This window comes from Prorops nasuta, unplaced genomic scaffold (genome assembly GCF_024137725.1).
Source record: "Prorops nasuta isolate Cenicafe-Biocafe unplaced genomic scaffold, Cenicafe_Pnas_1.2 PNAS00003, whole genome shotgun sequence".
Taxonomy (NCBI): Eukaryota; Metazoa; Arthropoda; class Insecta; order Hymenoptera; family Bethylidae; genus Prorops; species Prorops nasuta.
The window spans coordinates 6,484,053-6,502,658 of NW_027116800.1; the positions used below are offsets into that span (position 1 = coordinate 6,484,053).

Sequence of the window (18,606 nt, forward strand, 5' to 3'; positions counted from 1 at the left end):
ATTAACAAATGTGGAGTATATGAATTACATAATTTAATATTAAAAATCATATACTACTAAATCTCTTCGACATTTATCAGATATCGTTAAATTCAAAAGTATAACATTTCAGATAAATAAATAAAGCTTTATTGAACAATTATTAACAATTGGAATTTATTACACATTTAATAATATTTCTATGGAAAAAATATATTTAAAAAGGAATGAGTTTTTCTTACAGCTCAATGTATTTTTTGGTTTTTAAGGATTTTTTAGTGCTTCGTCAATTAAATTACAAACTATATATTATTTATATATTCTTTGGCCTTCGCAGGTGAACCCGCAAAAGTCTCAATCTGCATCTATGCGGCAAGCGTCAATGGCTATACGTCAGCTCAAATTTTACCATTTTCTTATATCAAATGTTTTATTATGAATTCGAGGAAAGACAGAACGTTTGAATAAACTCCTGGAAATCCTGGCTCTGCGCATCTGAATCCATACGATACAACTCCAAGAAGGTAAAAGGTTTGACCTCGGGGTGCCATTAGGGGTCCGCCACTGTCACCCTAAATTCCACAAATCATATTTAATTTATATTTCAAATTCTCTCGACAAATTGGTCAAATATTTGTAGCTAAAGGAAACAAACTTACTTGACACGCGTCCTTCCCACCTTGACGGAATCCAGCGCAAATAACACGCTCGTCGATCACGGTATTCTTGAAACTTTTAAAAGCTTCTTTGCATTCTTGCATATCCACAACAGGAATTTGAGCTTCGAGCAAGCGACTACTCGACGGTCCATCTGCACAAAAACAACTTTTTCAATGCCAGCTCCTTATCCAAACAAAACAAAACACAGCGACGAATAACTCACTAAAAGATTTGGCACCCCATCCGGCAATGAAAGGGAAGGTTCGAACGAGACTCCTCGTTCGCATTTCCTCCGTCACAGGAAGACATATAGGATGAAGATTCCCTGAAATTCAGTATAGTCTTAAGTTATGTAGCAACGACACTAACCTAAAAAACTTGAGAATTCTTCTCAATTTTCTTGCATCAAACTTACTAGAGAATGGAACTTCCTGCTGCAGTCTGAGAATAGCAACGTCATTGACAATAGTGGTAGGGTTATATTGTGGATGTGGAATCTTTTTTTCAATAAGAATATCGATCGGCTGAGCGCCATCGTTGTTACTAGCGAGGTCCAAATCACCGAGTCTTACGACGTACAAATCGTTCCTCCGGTAAACGCAATGAGCAGCGGTTATCACGTGTCTGCTGGATATCAGAGTGCCACCACACAGCCATTTTGGTTGCTGAGGATTTCTGGTGTTCCGATATCCCAACGCAGCGATCCAAGGCCAGGCACCTATGAAAAATTATTGTAATGGATCATCTATAGTTTTTTGGCTTTAATATACCTCGAATGATACTTTAAAGTGATTTATTGTATTGTACTTTTAAAACATCAGAAAAGTCTGTAGTCTCGCGCCAAGAATTAAAAATGAAGCTACATATGAACGGGACAACTAGTTTACTTTTCTTGAGGTTATGTGTGTGTGTGTTTTGACTTACCCAGCTCTGCTGGTACTCCTCCCACTACTCTCCCGTGTTCATTATCGCTGTATCCACAATTGGGAGGCATCAGTGGTCCATAATAAGAACCATTCCAACCATTTTTGCCAGCACGATCGTCCTCGAAATCATTCTCCTCCGTGTTAGATAGCCTAGGACAGCAAACGAGAGGATCGTTCCCTTCATAGCCGCAGACGAGACTCCGCAAAAAATCAGCAGCCGAGTGCCCCCGTGTTCTCACGATGTTTAACACTAGCTTGCATTGTTTTATGTTCATGCAGGTGCCGGGTCCCCCACCATTTGGTACTTGACATGAAGAAAAGTCTGCAAAACCATTATTTTTACTATAACAAGCATTGTGTATCATTTTATATTTTTTATTTTTGTTGTTGTTTTTTTTCTATAAATAGAAGCAAAATTAAAACTGAAAAACGTTTATGCACGAAAGAAAAGATATTATTTGTAATTAGAAACACGCAGTTCGTTATTTCTTTTAGGAACACAATGGCACATCCGGTAGTTAGCGTAGTTTGTATGTTTTTTCGCGGTGCCAAGGTTGGATGATTTTCGTTACAATCATTCAAGCTCCATTATCGAATTCAAAGAATCGTATTAATAAAGCATCGCGTGCCAGCATCAACTTAGCAAACCCCTGATTGGCGCACGGAAAAATGCCAGATAAGATCATTGTCATAGAAAATCACATGAATGAAAATAGAATTCATGGTTTGAGGCGTTTAACGACACGCTTAATTAACGCGAGTAAAATTCAAATTGGATCTTGTAATTGGTGAGTTAACAAAGTCGATGAAAATGCGGAAGTTTTTAGCGGCTAATTTTAAAAACTGGTATTATATTGTTCTCTGCGTGTATATATACGTATATATACATCTGTTCTTGGGTATTTCAATAATTATAGGTGTAAACGGTATAATGTATCCACGGATAATTTCTTACGGTCTCTCTTCATTCTGGCTGCACGAATGAAGAAGAATTATTTCATCTGTTTGAAAGCCACAATGTGCGGTATAATGACAATGATGACCGAACGATGACTACGTATTTGCGTCTAAAAAGAGTCGTTGAGACATCATTGAGAAACTTTTATGACGTCTCAAAATTTAATCATACGAAATCTATATAGTTAATTTAGAAATAAATTATTTTACAGTCTTACTATTAACTCAGATGAGTCATTCTTCGATCATCTCAAATACTGTGTAGTCATTATCACTTACAAACAAATTTACCAAGCGCTAAAAAATGGAAAGAGGCAAAAAAGGATCGAGAAAAGTCAAAAATCACGTCTAGTATAAAAATCACACATTATCTAAAAAAAAATAAATAGAGAAAAACATTGAAATAAGAAGTGATTAACGTTCTCCAATTAAGTTGATTGGTATCTAAATTACATCTTTATTGTAAAAATAACAAAGATGTTACTAACAATTACGTGTAATTTTAAATATTGTTATTTCAATCAATTCAATTAGAAAACGATCGAAATTGAAACTCCAGTGTAAAATTTGTTATATTTCAGATAATTTAAAAAAATCTTTAATAAACAAACGATATTCCTTGTAGTTGGAAAGCAAACAAAAGGTTTATCAAAAGAGAATAAATCAGGAAAAATGTTAAATAAATTAAAAGATAATCCTAATAAAGAAAGAGTATCTTTAGCATTTGAAAATCAAAAAAGAGTTTGCTAAAAAGACAAGACAAGAAAAAGAATTAATAACCCAGTTAATTGACTAGGAAAATCTTAATCGGTATCGATCACTCTCCACACACAATATAATGTACCTTCTTTACGAATATTATCATTTTCAATAAAATTCACGAGCTTGCCGTTGCTGCTGCCATGGTTGTCAGGAATTTCGTAGTTTTGGTGGCTAGGATTAATATCATTGTTATATTTGTGACGATTGTTGTTGCTGTTGTGATTGTGGTTGTGATTGTTATACTTGTAACGATTGTATCTGTCGTAACGACCAAAACGTGGGAAATCGATAGAATTGCTTTGAACACTCGGTGGCCAATAATCCCAATCAGCCACTATAAAGCCTAGAAAAAAATTCGATTCCAATCCCCATTCTCTCGACAAATTATTAAATGTACTATATATATATTCTTCTTTTGAAATTCGTTTCAACGAGGCTGCAATTTGTAAAAATGTTTATCTTTCCGATTTAACGGTGAATTATCGGATCCCCGATCTACTCGACGACGCGATTGTTTAGAGTCCAACAGAGTTTTCCAAGTAGACGCGATTTTATCTGAAAAGAGGCGACCTCGAACGATTCGTATCTTCTGGTGATTCACACAGGTATAATACGGTTTGAGCGAGGCACCGATTATAAATTATTATGGCCCATCTGTACATACTGTATATATATATATATACAGTTATTCGTCAGATTTTGATCGATGATGGCCCTCAAGTATGCCTAATGACCCGTATATATAGATACCTTTACCACAAAATCATTCTAATGACTTATTCCAAGTCTCCCACGAGATTTCTTTACCTGCGTAAATCACCTCGTGACTCTTGCACAATTTTCATTCTTTCCTCCTTGCTGGAGTTCCTACAATCTAGTACTCATATATTGTTGTTACATTCTGTTCTCAATAAATTCAACAAATGATAATAATAGTCGCGCGTGTTTCATGATAAATATCGCCTGGTCAACGCGAATATTGACTCATCGAAATGCAAAAATTACGCAATTCACACTTGTGTTTATTATTCAAAAGGAATTCTCCTTATTGACATTCCAGAGGAACTCTTCTCCGCGGGTCAATTTCGATGACCAATGACAAACTTGCCGATTTATTTAAATCGGAAAATTTTATTGGACGGAAAACCCTCTGAGTTTTCTCGCTGGATTTTCCAGAAGAATTTCTTATTTGCAGATCCAATTTTATATGTTTGATAGTGGGTGAGGTAAGAGACACTGGGATTACAAAAAGTTTAGTGGACTCTGAGTAAAGGTGTTGCTACTGCACGACCTTCGTTGGATTTCGTAATTTTATCGTCATCTTCTCTCTCTCTCTCTCTCTATTTCTATGTATATATGTTGTTTTTTTTATAAATAACTTTTCATTACGTTAACAATACACGATTACAAACCGCAAACACGCAATTAATAGAATATCTTCTCTATTGACATTCTTGAGACTCTCTTCTCTATAGGGGTCAATTTTCGATGAGGAATGTCAATCTGGCGTATTTATTTAGATCGAATGATTTTTATTTCAAGTAAAAAACTCTTTAGTATTTATTGTAAAATTGTCAAAGAAATAAATCTAATTTTCAGATTTAATTTTTTCTAGTGGGTAGTTTTATCAAACTTTGTTTCATAAAAGTCAATAACTTTCAGATTCATCTAAGTAAAACAATTTTGTTTTCACCAAAAACCGTTTGAAGTTTATTGTGAAATTATCAAAATAAAATTCTAACTTTCCAAATTAATTTTACTGGATTCAGAATAATGAATATCAAACTTACGATCTTATATATAAAAAAAAACAATGATCATTTAAGCAAAAAAGCGTTTCGGAATAAATTTATGCGGAATTTTTGAATAAAAAATGTCCAATTTTCAGGTTTAATTTTATAGGACAATTAGTTTTAGCGGACTGTGCGTGGCGGGTATTGGTGACCTTCGCTGGTTCCCTGTCATTGCTGGATGCGCGCGAGACTGGAGAAGGTCACGCATGAGCCTTGGCCGTGTTCGCCGCAAAGTTTCCAGTTCGAAATTCTCAGTTAAATGGACCCAGCGGCCAGCATGGCCAGCACGACTCACGGCTTTCATCCATCACAGCGAGTTCTATGACGCGCGTAATTATTAACTGGAATCGACGCCGTAAACTTTCAATGATCCTTCGCGATCTTCGTCAATTTCAACGTTCATCGTGCAGGATTCCCCGTACACAACAACGCGGACCAAATTTTCCTCCTCGCTGTCTTTCTTCTCCGCGTCTCTTCCTTTCTTCCAAAAAATTCAACAAAAACATATTCTACACTATGAAATTTTACCGTGACTAAACCGTATCCTTTGAAATTGTACCGAACCACCGAAATATAGCAAGACCGTCTATATATATATATATACATTAATCTATCTGTACATTTTCAAAAAAAAAATGAATTAATTAAAAATGAAAACTTCACATGCAAAACTTTGCAATAACAATATGGTAATTATAACAATTTTAATAGTTATATCTTCCCGAATACATATGGTATGCGCAGTCATGTAAAACTATCCATTTAAGAAGATGTAACACAAATTTATTACAAAATTATGTATTTTTTTCTAGATTTTACTGTGTCGACACTCATATCGTGGGTTGGTTCCTTTTCTCAACACTACTTTAAATTCATCTGTGCTCATAATTCACTGCCTCTTTATTTCCTAAATTTACTTTCGCTAATTTTGTGTTTTATTATGATCACAAAAAACACGTGACGTTACTAGTCAAGTATATTTTCGTACTGAAAATAATTATTTCTCATCTCGAGACGTGAGCGTATAATGAGCAATTATTTTGCACTTACCTTGTGCTCGTGTCAGATGCAACGGGAATTGCCAAGCACTTAGGATTAAGAAGAAAGCGATTGGCCACATCTTTCTCTTCCGATTTTCAGATCCTGAAATAAAAATGAAATTTATCATTTTTATCACGTATAATTAATACAGTGTAAAAACAAGAAAATAGTCAGATATCGTTGCTGCCAAGAAGCGACGAACCTCTACGTTTTCGAGTCTCCAGGATGACTGACGAGTACTGGTAATAGCTGCCAAATACTTAAAGTCATTTTCGCTGAGAAATTATCGAGTTTAGGAGGGCTACACTATAGCTGCCACCTGTCTCATTAGAATATATCAATAATTTCTGCCACAAAACATTCAATTGACACAGCTCTATCAATATCCATTTCCGTATTAATTTTATACACATATATATATATATAAGTGTGGAACTAGAAAACAGCACGGGACAAGAATTCGTTGATACAATGAAACTACGTCAACACAAATATATACTCTCGAGGGAAAATGTGAAAAACAAGGATTAAATTTAAAATCGATTTAAATCAGATATTAATTTTGATAATTCGAGACTATTGAAAATAATTCTTAGACGAATAAGTATATAAATCACTGGATCCTCGAGTTTAACAGCGGTTATGGTACGATAGTCGTGACATTGAAACAAGAAAATTATTGTTATTTTACTTCCGGGGATTCCCTCGACTCGCGAACAGTAATTTGCGTGCGAGAAAGAGGGCGTCGATGATCAAATTTAGTCATTCTTGCTGGAATCTACTTCTCTTTTGCTTAACTCTTTTTTTTTTTTAGGCCTTTCTATTACGCTAACAATACTTTACGATCGTGAGCCCAAGAAACATAGGACTTTTTATTAGCACAGTATTAAGTTAATGGAAAGTCAAAGATCGGTTAAGTGTATATGTATTTTCCTTGATAACTGAAATGTAACACTTGTCTCGTTCGCGGAAAGAATTATTAAGTTATTATTGAGAAAATAATTGGTTTTGTATCTGAAATACAAAAACTTTTCTACACCTATCTGTGAGAAAAGGATTAGTTTCTTAATGCAAAAATAAATCTTAATTTGCAGGTGAATTATCATTAATTAATGAAAATTTAATTATTCTTTACTATTTTCAATCGTACATTTGTTTAATTTTAAAAATGATTCCTTAATTTCATTAATTTAAATACTTTTTTTAATAAAATAATCAAGCTATTAATTTCCCCGTGCTGTAATGCAAAACTGTGAAAAAATTCAGCAAAATTTTGGTTTTTCGAAAAAGTGTAAAATACGGATATGCGTGCGTAGACAGTTTTTCAAAGTACCTTTTTGAAATAGTAATTACTTATAATCGCTTTTTCTCACGAAATAAAAAAAAAAGTCGTGAATTGAGGAATTCAACCTAAGCATACCAAAAGCATCGTTCGATCCTGTCATTTTGTAGAAAAACTTGGAATAAATAACAATTAACACATACCGAACGTGTCGTTATTTATTCGTCTGACGAGATCTTTTCTCGGTGCACGAAGCTGCTAAAATCAACAAAGTTTCTACAGGAATTGATAGTATATTTCCCGATGACCCATCGACGGATTTGCATTTAATATAATAATAAAGCAACAATTTTCTATACTTGACCTTGAAATAGACCGACTTCTATTCGACTGATCATATATACACTTGATAACGCGACGGTTCACTGTATTGGACAAATAAGAAATTGGGAAATCATATTTTCCATTCGAATCTGACACGTGTTATTTTTTCTATCGTCTGAGGAAAAATAATTGACAAAGAAGAACCTTGATATTTCGTGTTTGGCCCTGAAATTTTCAAAACTATGATATATAGGTATAGCATCAACGTTGATCGATATAGGTATACCGAGTGGTTTCTGTATTTCTTACAAGGTCACGGATTCATCTCAATTGGAGATTCTAATAAGTAATTGCACGTTACGCGTATTACGTATCATATACATACGTAAATGAGCCAATGCGCGCGTGACGTTTGAATAGAAAGAATTATTGATAGCATTAACGGAATGAAATTAATTTTTCTATGAATCGGCGAATAGTATACATATACGTATATATTTATAGAGCATATTAGAATACAGGTGACAATACAAACATTAGCTATCGCTTTTCCTGGTGTTGAATCATCTGTGAAATTCGCACCTGATCATTAATTAAATTTAAAGGTCATTGATTGAGTTAGCACATTTGACCGATAAGACAATCGTAGCATATTTCATTCATCCTTACGCATGCACAAGTGTGTGATTTCACTTGGAAAATCGGTCGTGGAATAATTTTCAGTTTCAACAATTAAATTCCTATCAATGTGCTGATAAAACAGGATAAAGTCGGCCCGGCACTCCTGTTAAGATATATATGCATATGTATATATATGTGAGTGCAAAAAAGGAGGAAACGCAATACTTGTTTTCACATTATGCCAATTTTAATTATATCACGATGGAGCGTTAATTGCTTCGCTGCACAAATATCAAATGATCTCTCCACTATATATATATATATATATATATATATATGTACATTTAATAATAATAATAAATAGATCGTATATACGCACACGTATATATACCTTGTCAAATAATTTTTAATCCAGAACGCATACCCCGAGTCCACTTTCAGTGAAAGGAAGCTCGAATCTTCGGTGATTCTTTAAAGGACCTGAAGAAATGAATTTTACAAGGATTTCCAATCGAAGAACAAATTTTCCACGATTCTTTGATAAAATGTGCGTTGTAGCTTGACGGATTCTTCACAATTTGCACTGGCACGAGAGGTACGAGTCTAGGTGTGAGTGGAGGAGATCGTGTAGCGAACGATCGTAGTTTTGCAAGGAGACTGCAGGACCTCCGGCTGATGTATCGCTTTATAAAGCGGAGAATCCACTACGAAATATCACGGAATACCGGTGGGACGTAGTTACCTGGAAAAACGTAAAGGGAAGCAATCGTTTGTTATTTTCAAAGTACCTACACTTGCTCCTGCAAAAATCGCACTGGCTCGAAGAATTTCCCGAAATCTCAAACTTAGTAATCATCTTGTTACTCATAGGATTTTCCTTCCCGAAATTATTCAGTGATTTAAAAATCAATTGCTAGAGGAAAGTGGCCAAAATCGAGAAACGAGATTTTTTTTATCAATTTGAGAAAAAATTCGCCTTATCTCGTTTATGGTGATCTACGCTCTGGCATAATTTTTTATGGTTTTACTGAAAGTATACAGATTATTTCATTTTTTTCTATTGTAATTAAGAGCAGAAATGGACTAGCAATTTATGTTAATTCGAAACATTATGGAAGCTGTGATACCTTAAGATCTTGTCCTTTAACAAATTTCTTCACGCAAATTTCCAATTTTTGTCAATAATGGACGGTCATCAATCACTGCTTCTTAGTTTTACTTAGGTACCTACTGTGTACTTTCATTGAATATCAGAATGCAATTTTTTTATTAAAAAGTGTTTAATTTATTTTTCTTATGATACTTCATTAAACTAAAATAATAGTGTTAATGATAATTGTTGAATTCATTTTATCACGTGTTTTGATTAGCGTTTACTCTGTTACTTTAACAATAAACCAGTACATGTAACGATACATTACATACTTAGAGGAGTATTATATATACAATATATGCTCTTAAATTTTACGAAAATGTAGAAAATTATAACTTTCTAATGTACACGTTGTAAACCATGTAATTATTGAAAACCATTTAATGCCATACAATGAAAAATGTCAAGTTTGATTGAACATAAATGTCATTCAGAATGTGATCAATCCATAAGATGTTTTTAAAATAGTAAACAACATTTTTAACTTTTAAAATCAAATTCAAAGCAAAAATAATTCATTACATTAAATGACCACAGGCTTTGCAAAATGGCAGTAGAGATGAAACCCGTTAACATTTAATTCGTGTTATGATTGTTCAATTAACCATCACTTTTCCATTCTTTAAAAACTTTATCATATGTTTGCTTAGTTATCGGAAATATTATTTAGTCTAATGATATAATTTTTGTAGTTTTTTCATTTTTGCTTTTATATATATATATATATATATATATATATATATGCAAATTATTGCAAATTATTATTCGTTGCTATTAATGTACATAATTTTTCAAATTTCTTTATAAGTTTAATTTCTCTTAAATTATACATTATAAATACACAACATTTACAAAACTCCAAATGTTAGCTTTGTATTTCTTTAAATATTATACGATGTTTTCAAATAAAATACTGGCAATACTTTAAAAAAATTTATAATTATATTTTGGAAATATATTTAATCGTATATCTAATTTTTTTGTTATGATTTCGGATTATAATATTTTTATTTATTTTGTATAGTTGCAAAGACATTTTTATCGCTATAATCATAAATGCAATATTAATGTCCTTATCGATTGATGTCTTAGAATTCTATAAGTAACAGAATAACATGATAATTAGATATTACACAAAACAACATTAAAAAAACTTAAGTTTATAAATGTTCAAATTTAAAAGATTATTTTACATATGGTAAAAAGTTTGAATGATTTGATTTCTATTTGAAATTGTATTTAACATAATGCTTTGCGTTGCTAAGTAACTTTGACGAGACTTAAAATAAGTCTTTGGTTACGATTGACTAATATTTTTTCTTAGATAGAAACAAACAGCCACCTTTAGTGTATTTAAAAATATCTTTTTTAATTCATATCGATCTTACAATAGTTTTACATTCAATTGAATGCAAATTTAATCAAAATTTCCAAGACCGTTCGTCCATGCCATTTGTCTTAAAAACAGTGCATGTTAGAAAATAGCGTTTGAGATTAAATTTTATTGGCTCAAAAGAGGATAACGGATGTTTGTTAATAGTTTAACATTGAAAAGTTATGAAATGGATACATGAACCTCTTACTGAATTTCTTAAATAGAACACCCCATTGATAGTTGCATAATTCTATAGCTTACCCCAAAAGCTTTCCATTATTGTATTATTAAACTTAATCGCGTTCATAAGACATTTAAATTTCCCACAATACGCATAAAAACGAATATGCATTTGTATTAATAACGATTTCCCACAATTTCAGAGTATCGCACAAAGTTAACTATAAGAATATGTAAAAATATTAAAGATATTCAGGTAAAAAAAGTCAAAGGGATCTTAATTGAACCTTTAAATGACTTTTCAAGGTCAGACTATTGACATTATCTTGTTTCTTTCTATATGTGTCAAATGAATTTAGTCTAAAAAATCTTCACAAAAATGTTCTGCTTCAGATATAAAAATAATGAACAAGTGGCTTTAGGCCGCCTGTGTATATTGTTTATATATTATATAAAGTAATATAATTACTTTATAATTAAACGAAAACTAATATTTCTGAAAATGAGTTTAAACTATGATACAAAATAAAATTAGTTAAGCGACAATTCTTAAAAATATTATAAAGGTGACTGTATCCTGTAAATGCAATGATTGCAATTCGTTTTGCTTATATGGAGATTATAAATAAGGTTTATGATAAGACAGTTTTTAATAACAATTACCCAATATGTTCAATACTATTATAAACTAAATAATTGTTGTTGCTGAATCCGTACAATTTTCACTACATCGGGAAAATTAAATTAACACGGAGAGAATTTTTTGTAAATCGATCATACATGATGTTATTAAAACAATTTAAACTACTTTTTGTCCAAAATTTAAAAGTATTGTTTCTACAAACAGCTTCAATGTAGCAACCTTATGGAATCTCTTTTAAAAAATCATATTTATATTTATATTTCACAAATAATTTTAAGGTGAAAATTATAACGTCATCGATATATATATATATATTTTAAAATGAAACTATTAAAATTTGCTATATACATACAATAATATACAGAAAGCAGCTATAATAGTTAATTAAAATAAAAACCAGTGCTAATTTCTGTCTCCCAAATCTATTCGCGACATTTCCAGCTTTTTGATTATTCATGATTACTTCATAAATGTTTACAATCATGGTATAGTAATTTACCATAATCCCTTTATGAAAAAATTTCGTGGAATACTTTCAAGTATACAAGAATCTTCTTATTACGCCGTAATTATTAATCATACAGAATCACCCTCTGACTATGCACTAGTGGCAAGCTCTTTGTGGAGAAAGGTTTCAATATCCACTCGACATATAGGACAGCGTTTATTGGTACATAACCATTGGTCAACACAGTCTATGTGGAATAAATGCATACATGGAAGCCTCCTAAAAAGTTCATAAATTATTCGTGACGATTAAGTTTAATTAAGATATTTATCTAAAAAGATACGAGGCACGTACCTAACACTCTCACAGTCTTCGAATTCTGACAAACATATGGTACATTTTTCAATTGCATCATCATTATTTTCCACTTTCTTTACCTATAAGGAGAATTTATTTTAAAAAAATTATATACAGCTTATATAATTTAGTACAGTTACAGATAACCACTTACTCGCTTATATTTATGGGGGAATGTATGACTTTCTATCGATTCTTGAGTAGCACCACAGCTTATATGAGCCATTCGCCGTAAATTTAAATCAACGATTCTCATATAATTTTCAATGCGATTCGATATATTTCCTACATGGCGAAGCATTGAGTCTGACACAGGTAATGATAGTGTTGAAAATGGCATTATATTGTGAGGTCCATTTATTAACTATACCATAAAATTTAATCAAATGATTTAATAAATTGATTTAATCAACACACCATAAAAACAATCAATGTAAGGAATAAACCCCTTACCGGATGCGGTGAAAAACTGAGATGATAGTCTGGCATTCGGGGAGATATTGGCTGTAAATTGTACATGGGAGGATGCACATGTTGATGAACAGGAATTGAAGCCATTATATGGGTCGAAGGGATTTCAATGTCCTCCATCATATCCCGAGTAGAGGAGTCCATTTCACCTACAACACCTACTGGATTTACCTAAATAAAACAAATTTGATTAAAAGATCTTTATATTTGATGTACCTAAGACAAATTTAATTAAATGCAAGCTTACTACAACTGGCTGAGAATAAGGTGGTTCAAAGTTTCTTGGTCGGCGAGCTTCAGGATGACTATATACAGTAGGCTGCAAAAGAGGTCCTGGCATAAGAGGAGAGGGTAAATAATTCTCAACATATGACATAGAATCACTTCCATTGCAGTGAGCGTTTGGTGGACGGCCATTTCCACCGTTACAAGTATGCTGCGGAACTTGACGCATGTGTGCAAGTGGTGGACTAAAAAAGAAATGTTAAAGAGTTAATTAATTCCTGAGGTAAGTTCGTTAATAATAATACATACGCAGGCATCGGATAAAGCATTCTCCTATTCATTTCCCTTGCATGTTGCTGCTTTATTAGCAATCTTTCTTGTATAGGATGCATGCGTGGTCGTAGCATGCCAGCAGGTACATCTGTAATTTTTAATAAATTGAGCAAATATGAGTAAAAGATGATAAAACATGAGAGACTGAAAAAGATATAATAACCTGTAGAATATCGCAGATATCTGGAATCTAAATTAGGAACAGAATCTTCTTGCATTGAAGGCGCATGAAGATAAGGTTGCACGTGGAGAGGACGACGTTGACGTAATCTGTGGATACAGTACGTACCATGCCTGAAAGTTATTAACATTAGTTATATTATTCATTATTGCATCAAGAACAAATATTAAAATATTTCAATGAGCATACCTAGTAACATTTTGGGCGGGCCAAGTATGATTTAGATGCTCGACATTGATTGGCTGCGCACTCGTAAATTCATCATCCGATTCTGCTGTTAAATCTACTACAGGCACTGTACAGTTATTTTGTTCATTAGCTTGCTCAGAATTAGGTAATTTCTGAAATTCATCATTGTAAGTATCAATTAAAAATAGATTACTAGTTTTGTCACACTTGTTTGTTGTATACCTTATTGTTCTGATTAATAACTGTCTTAAGGACTTCTACCGACCCGTCCTCATCGTCGCTTTCGCTGCTTGAAAACCAGTCCAATTGTAAATCTGGTGCAGATGGGGCATTGTCATTCCCTGCTTTTATCATAGAACATTTGTTTATAATTAATATTTTTCTTCAAATGATATTCTAATAGTATAATTCAATAGATTCATTAAAATACCAGCTCCAAATAAAATAAAATTTAATTTGGAACTAATACATTAATTGGTGCTTGTTTCAAGCAATTAAATTTGTTTTTAACTAATAATTAGAGCATACATGAAGTGTTGGGAACATCTTGGTGAGCAGTTATCACAGATGGCACTTCTGGATTATATAAAGTCGTAGACTCATTGGCACTATCACTTCCATTTTGCAAACCCCTTGAGGTACTTCCCATGTGCACCGAAGACCTAGACATGCTATAATAAAATTTGTCAGTCAAGATTAAATTCTTCAATTTCTCTAAAGAAAAGAAGCAAACTGTACCTATTAATTGAATTATCCGCAATTCTTGATGGACCAGCTATACTTAAATTGTCAGTTTGGTGTTCATTAATTACATGTTCACCATTTTTCTTTGCTTTATGCTTTATTGATAAGTCGCGAGCATGAAGAGTTTCTTTATAGCAAAAATTTTCACAAGTTCTTCCTTCACGTATATTTTCAGATTGTCTAGAGACAGAATCTTTTCTTGAATTTCTATCATGTCTACTTTGGCACATATTGTAATTTAAATGATATGGATGCCAATATTCTCTAGAGTGACTTGCTCTATCCAAAGACCTAATACGGGATCCAAATATAAAATTATTCTCTGCATTTGAATGCTGAGGTTGACTTGAATAGTTTTCTATTGGTGTAACATCAGAATCTTCAGCATCACTTTCAGCAAATAAATGTTCATATTCCATTTCATTGCCTAGAATTGCAATTTGCATAGTGTAGTCTTGTTGTTAGAAAGATTTATACAGACAAAAAGCATGAAAACCTTACAAAGTATTATGAATGATATTATACAGACATAAAATTTATAACTTACCTGAAGAGAACCGAGATTGAGGAGAAGGATCCACCGTAGATGTAAATGCTGTATCAAATATATCTGCCAAAGATGTAGAGTTAGCTTCTACTGAGCCAGTTGTTGACTCTCCATGGAACAACTCATTTTGCTCTTCAGCTTTACTTTTATACCACACATTTTCAGTGCCATTACTCTTATCCATCCTAGCCTTTAAAAAATTCTGCATTAATTGATTGCTTTATCTAAATATTAAAAAAAAACTAATGTTATTTTTTTCAACTTTTGACTTTTACACAAAGATAATTGCTATTTCGCAACTACTATACGAAAAGAAGAGACTATTTAATCTTCTCAAGAAACAATTTTATGTTTAAAATTCTATCGGCACAAACTTATAGAGACATCGTGTATCGATTCGGTAGTTGAAAGTGGAGAGATATTTTAAAAACTGAATTTCTAAAATAAATATTTTAAAGAAAAAATATTGAAATATATCTTTGACAGCAGTAAATATTCTCTTGTAATAGGAAATAATTTTACTTCACATATGAACAATTTTACCACGGTTAATATAGGTAAAATATTAGTCTTTGAAATTAGTAAAAAATACTTATAATAAGAATAAATTATTTACGCACCTCGCAAGCACTACGATTTTCTTTAAATTCTACCGAGTAACTTCACCACGTCATTTTTCCTCAGAAAATATATTTCCTACTATACACCATTGTCATCTATATCACTCACTGCCTAGGAGAATTGGCATTAATGTTTCCCTCAGTTGTTCACTCAGAATCTTTACAATGTAGGATTCGTATAAAAATTTTAAAAGATTTTTTATATATTTTTAGTAAAAAGAATAAAGTCAAAAAACAATTTACATCAACACTAGCTGCACTGAACTAACATAGCTTCACAGCTTTACATTACTCACAGCACAGCACAGCTAGCTCCTCACCTCATCCTCGTCCTCCTCCTCCTTCTCTTGCTCACCCTCCCACTGCCTCACAGTCAGACCAGTCACTATACTTCACTAGTCAGTCTCTTCGTTTGTACATACATACATACATACATACATGCCACGGAGGTACGAAGTACTTGGAGGGGAGCATGTATAGTATATGCCCAAAAAGTTGAAGCCAAATTCGCCATCTTTACTTGTTCATTGTATAGTATGTGTATGGAAATTTGGTATATTTATTTCAATTGGTTTACCGCAAACGAAGATAAAAATTAACATGGAAATATGAAAACGATATCCAGGCACCTAATATTTCATTAATAAGCTATAAACATTTAAAAAATACATATGATTTAAAAGTTTAGGCAGGTTTAAGCTATACATTCACGGTGAATCAAAGTATATAATATAACATAAGTATATATATATTTATATACACTCATAATGAACAAGTAAAGATGGCTGACATTCTTTTTACCTTTACCCCTCGAGTCTCGACTTCGCATTTATAGCACGAAATAGGGGCTAAATGCTCCCACCTGGTATATATTTCGTATGTACCACCATGCTAAATCTAGCCATGCTTCCTATGTATGTATGTATGTACATACAACTACACTCATCTCTCCAACTTCCTACCTAAACCCATCCCCCCCCACCCCGCCCAAAGGCAATATCACAATCGTACCTATCGTAGTCTTTCAGTACAGAGTGCAGCACTTACCCTTAACAGAAAAAAACATGGTTTTGGATACATACGATACTAACGATACGCTTTTGAAAGTTGAGATCGCAATTCCTCATAAAAATATACGTTCAGCGATTGATTTCGAAAGATTAAATTAAATATAAATTTGATTTTTATTAATTTTATTGTATTCAAAAACTTGATAGCACTTTTATGCATACAAGATTCAAGATGTACAATTAAATTAGAACTTCATTCTGTGTGGATATTGACTACTTCTCAAGCCAAACATAGCGGATAGATAAGTGAACAGTAGTTTTTTGTCTTTGTGCTGCTTGATAGCAGCAATAATAGCTTTATCAACTTCCTTCTGGTCTACTTTCTTCTGCTCACTTGGCTTGTACTCCTCTTTCTTCTTGCTGAAGATGTCACCTTCTTCTTTCTTTGCCCTCTTATCACGCTTACGCTTAAAGTATTCATCATTAATGTGCTCTGGCAATTTAAATTTTGACAAATCGATTTTTGTAGATGTAGCAATTACATAATTTTGGCTAACCCTACGTAAGGGACACGCATTGATATGGAAGGGACCTAAATCAATAATAAAATATTACAAATTATCAAGCATGTATATACTTTTTAGAAGTTTGTTTTAAATTTACCTGTTACCAAGAGTAGACCACTCTTAAGCTGTTTCAAAAAGACAACTCGTTTTCCCTTATGAGGTCCAGCCAAGAGAATGCAAATTGTTCCTTCTGTTAAAGTAGGCCTCAAGTAACGACGATGGTCTTTATAACACTTCTTGGCATGATGCACGGTAACCGGGTCATCTGTTGGATAATTTGCTTTTCTCTTCTTTAACAAAACAATACGTTTCTCTCCATTCTTATCACCACCAATTTGTTTTTCAACTGTCAATGGTTTCTTAGGCTTGACCTATAAAAATAAAACCATTCAATTAACTCTTACATCCATACATGTTTGCTTCTACTATGTTCCAAGCTTTTTACAGTTTTAGGAGTCTTCTTATCAAGGAATTTGTAAACTGCCTTCTTGTGAAACATACGCGTTCTACTGAATCTGTATATTCCATTTCCAAGATTGTAGTTCCTGGGTTTCTTATAAGGTTTCTTTTCGTCCTTTTTCCCTGGAGCGGGTACAGAAGCTTTCGTCTGTGGGGCCTTTATTTTGGTATCCGCCATCTGCAATGCAAAATAAATGTATACTTTGGTGTACAAATTTGACTTTTTATTCTAGTAAACTCCTATATTGTATTTAATAAGAAAGATTGCCTCCTATACATTTCATGCAAACAATCTAAACCTTTAAATATATTCTAAAAACTCTTTTTTATTAAAATAATAAAACATATACATCCGTTAAAAAAGGTTATGTACTAAAAATTTACATATAAACCAAAATAATGTTTTGTGGTAAGGGATAAACTACGTATAAAACACTATTAAATAATGGAAAAGGATAATTAAAACATTGAAATAATTATCTACTTTTGTAAAATAATATAAATAACGTCAAATAACACTGTCACATGTAACGTCAATTATAAGCGAGAGTACGTATTTATGTGGAAAAATATATTTCAAAATATTTAGAAGAGATGTAAATCTTTTATTATTTAATAAATAATTTAATATATTTGCAATTTAGCAATAAGATTATAACGATTTGAAAAGAATACTTTTCACAACATATTCTTACCGTGGATAAAGGTATTAAAAGGACATGCGCAAAACTGCAGGCTTGCCACCTAACGAATAATAAAA

General features: G+C 32.5%; 3 protein-coding genes across 6 annotated transcripts; all 3 read right to left on the reverse strand.

Annotated features, from left to right (window-relative positions):
- Positions 1 to 106: 106 nt before the first annotated feature.
- LOC136785772 (venom serine protease Bi-VSP-like) lies at positions 107 to 9,009 on the reverse strand. Of its 3 annotated transcripts, XM_066747026.1 has the most exons (8): positions 8,737 to 9,009; positions 6,321 to 6,437; positions 6,128 to 6,220; positions 1,564 to 1,887; positions 1,055 to 1,357; positions 863 to 964; positions 639 to 790; positions 107 to 551 (listed from the first exon to the last, which is right to left on the reverse strand). In XM_066747026.1, exons 3-8 carry the CDS (start codon positions 6,195 to 6,197, stop codon positions 396 to 398), a joined length of 1,107 nt encoding a protein of 368 aa, XP_066603123.1. In that variant the 5' UTR covers positions 6,198 to 6,220; positions 6,321 to 6,437; positions 8,737 to 9,009; the 3' UTR covers positions 107 to 395. The 3 variants fall into 3 exon arrangements, with proteins under 3 accessions (XP_066603123.1, XP_066603124.1, XP_066603122.1); XM_066747027.1 differs by lacking the exon at positions 6,321 to 6,437 and having other exon boundaries at positions 8,770 to 9,009; XM_066747025.1 differs by lacking the exon at positions 6,321 to 6,437.
- A 625-nt stretch (positions 9,010 to 9,634) lies between these two features.
- LOC136784927 (uncharacterized) lies at positions 9,635 to 16,125 on the reverse strand. Its single transcript, XM_066745887.1, has 13 exons — positions 15,812 to 16,125; positions 15,192 to 15,415; positions 14,639 to 15,071; positions 14,429 to 14,571; positions 14,123 to 14,244; positions 13,901 to 14,052; positions 13,694 to 13,824; positions 13,507 to 13,618; positions 13,220 to 13,442; positions 12,955 to 13,143; positions 12,656 to 12,865; positions 12,499 to 12,581; positions 9,635 to 12,423 (listed from the first exon to the last, which is right to left on the reverse strand). Exons 2-13 carry the CDS (start codon positions 15,397 to 15,399, stop codon positions 12,294 to 12,296), a joined length of 2,136 nt encoding a protein of 711 aa, XP_066601984.1. The 5' UTR covers positions 15,400 to 15,415; positions 15,812 to 16,125; the 3' UTR covers positions 9,635 to 12,293.
- Positions 16,126 to 16,987: 862 nt separating this feature from the next.
- On the reverse strand, positions 16,988 to 18,563 carry RpL6 (ribosomal protein L6). Of its 2 annotated transcripts, none has more exons than XM_066746699.1 (4): positions 18,542 to 18,563; positions 17,833 to 18,024; positions 17,485 to 17,758; positions 16,988 to 17,413 (listed from the first exon to the last, which is right to left on the reverse strand). In XM_066746699.1, exons 2-4 carry the CDS (start codon positions 18,022 to 18,024, stop codon positions 17,067 to 17,069), a joined length of 813 nt encoding a protein of 270 aa, XP_066602796.1. In that variant the 5' UTR covers positions 18,542 to 18,563; the 3' UTR covers positions 16,988 to 17,066. The 2 variants fall into 2 exon arrangements, with proteins under 2 accessions (XP_066602796.1, XP_066602797.1); XM_066746700.1 differs by lacking the exon at positions 18,542 to 18,563 and adding an exon at positions 18,522 to 18,541.
- Positions 18,564 to 18,606: the final 43 nt, after the last annotated feature.

Bases quoted from the DNA above. Each gene is read 5' to 3' on its own strand.
- LOC136784927 (XM_066745887.1), bottom strand. From the start codon at position 15,399: ATGCAGAATTTTTTAAAGGCTAGGATGGATAAGAGTAATGGCACTGAA. The intron at 13,619-13,693 runs GTTATTATATCT...TAAAAATTACAG, and splicing joins ATATCTGCGATATTCTACAG to ATGTACCTGCTGGCATGCTA. The intron at 12,866-12,954 runs GTAAGGGGTTTA...TTTATGGTATAG, and splicing joins TCAGTTTTTCACCGCATCCG to TTAATAAATGGACCTCACAA.
- LOC136785772 (XM_066747027.1), bottom strand. From the start codon at position 6,197: ATGTGGCCAATCGCTTTCTTCTTAATCCTAAGTGCTTGGCAATTCCCG. The intron at 1,888-6,127 runs GTAAGTGCAAAA...ATGGTTTTGCAG, and splicing joins GCATCTGACACGAGCACAAG to ACTTTTCTTCATGTCAAGTA. The intron at 552-638 runs GTAAGTTTGTTT...TGTGGAATTTAG, and splicing joins GTGGGAAGGACGCGTGTCAA to GGTGACAGTGGCGGACCCCT.
- RpL6 (XM_066746699.1), bottom strand. From the start codon at position 18,024: ATGGCGGATACCAAAATAAAGGCCCCACAGACGAAAGCTTCTGTACCC. The intron at 17,759-17,832 runs GTAAAAAGCTTG...TTATTTTTATAG, and splicing joins ATAAGAAGACTCCTAAAACT to GTCAAGCCTAAGAAACCATT. The intron at 17,414-17,484 runs GTAAATTTAAAA...TTATTGATTTAG, and splicing joins TGGTCTACTCTTGGTAACAG to GTCCCTTCCATATCAATGCG.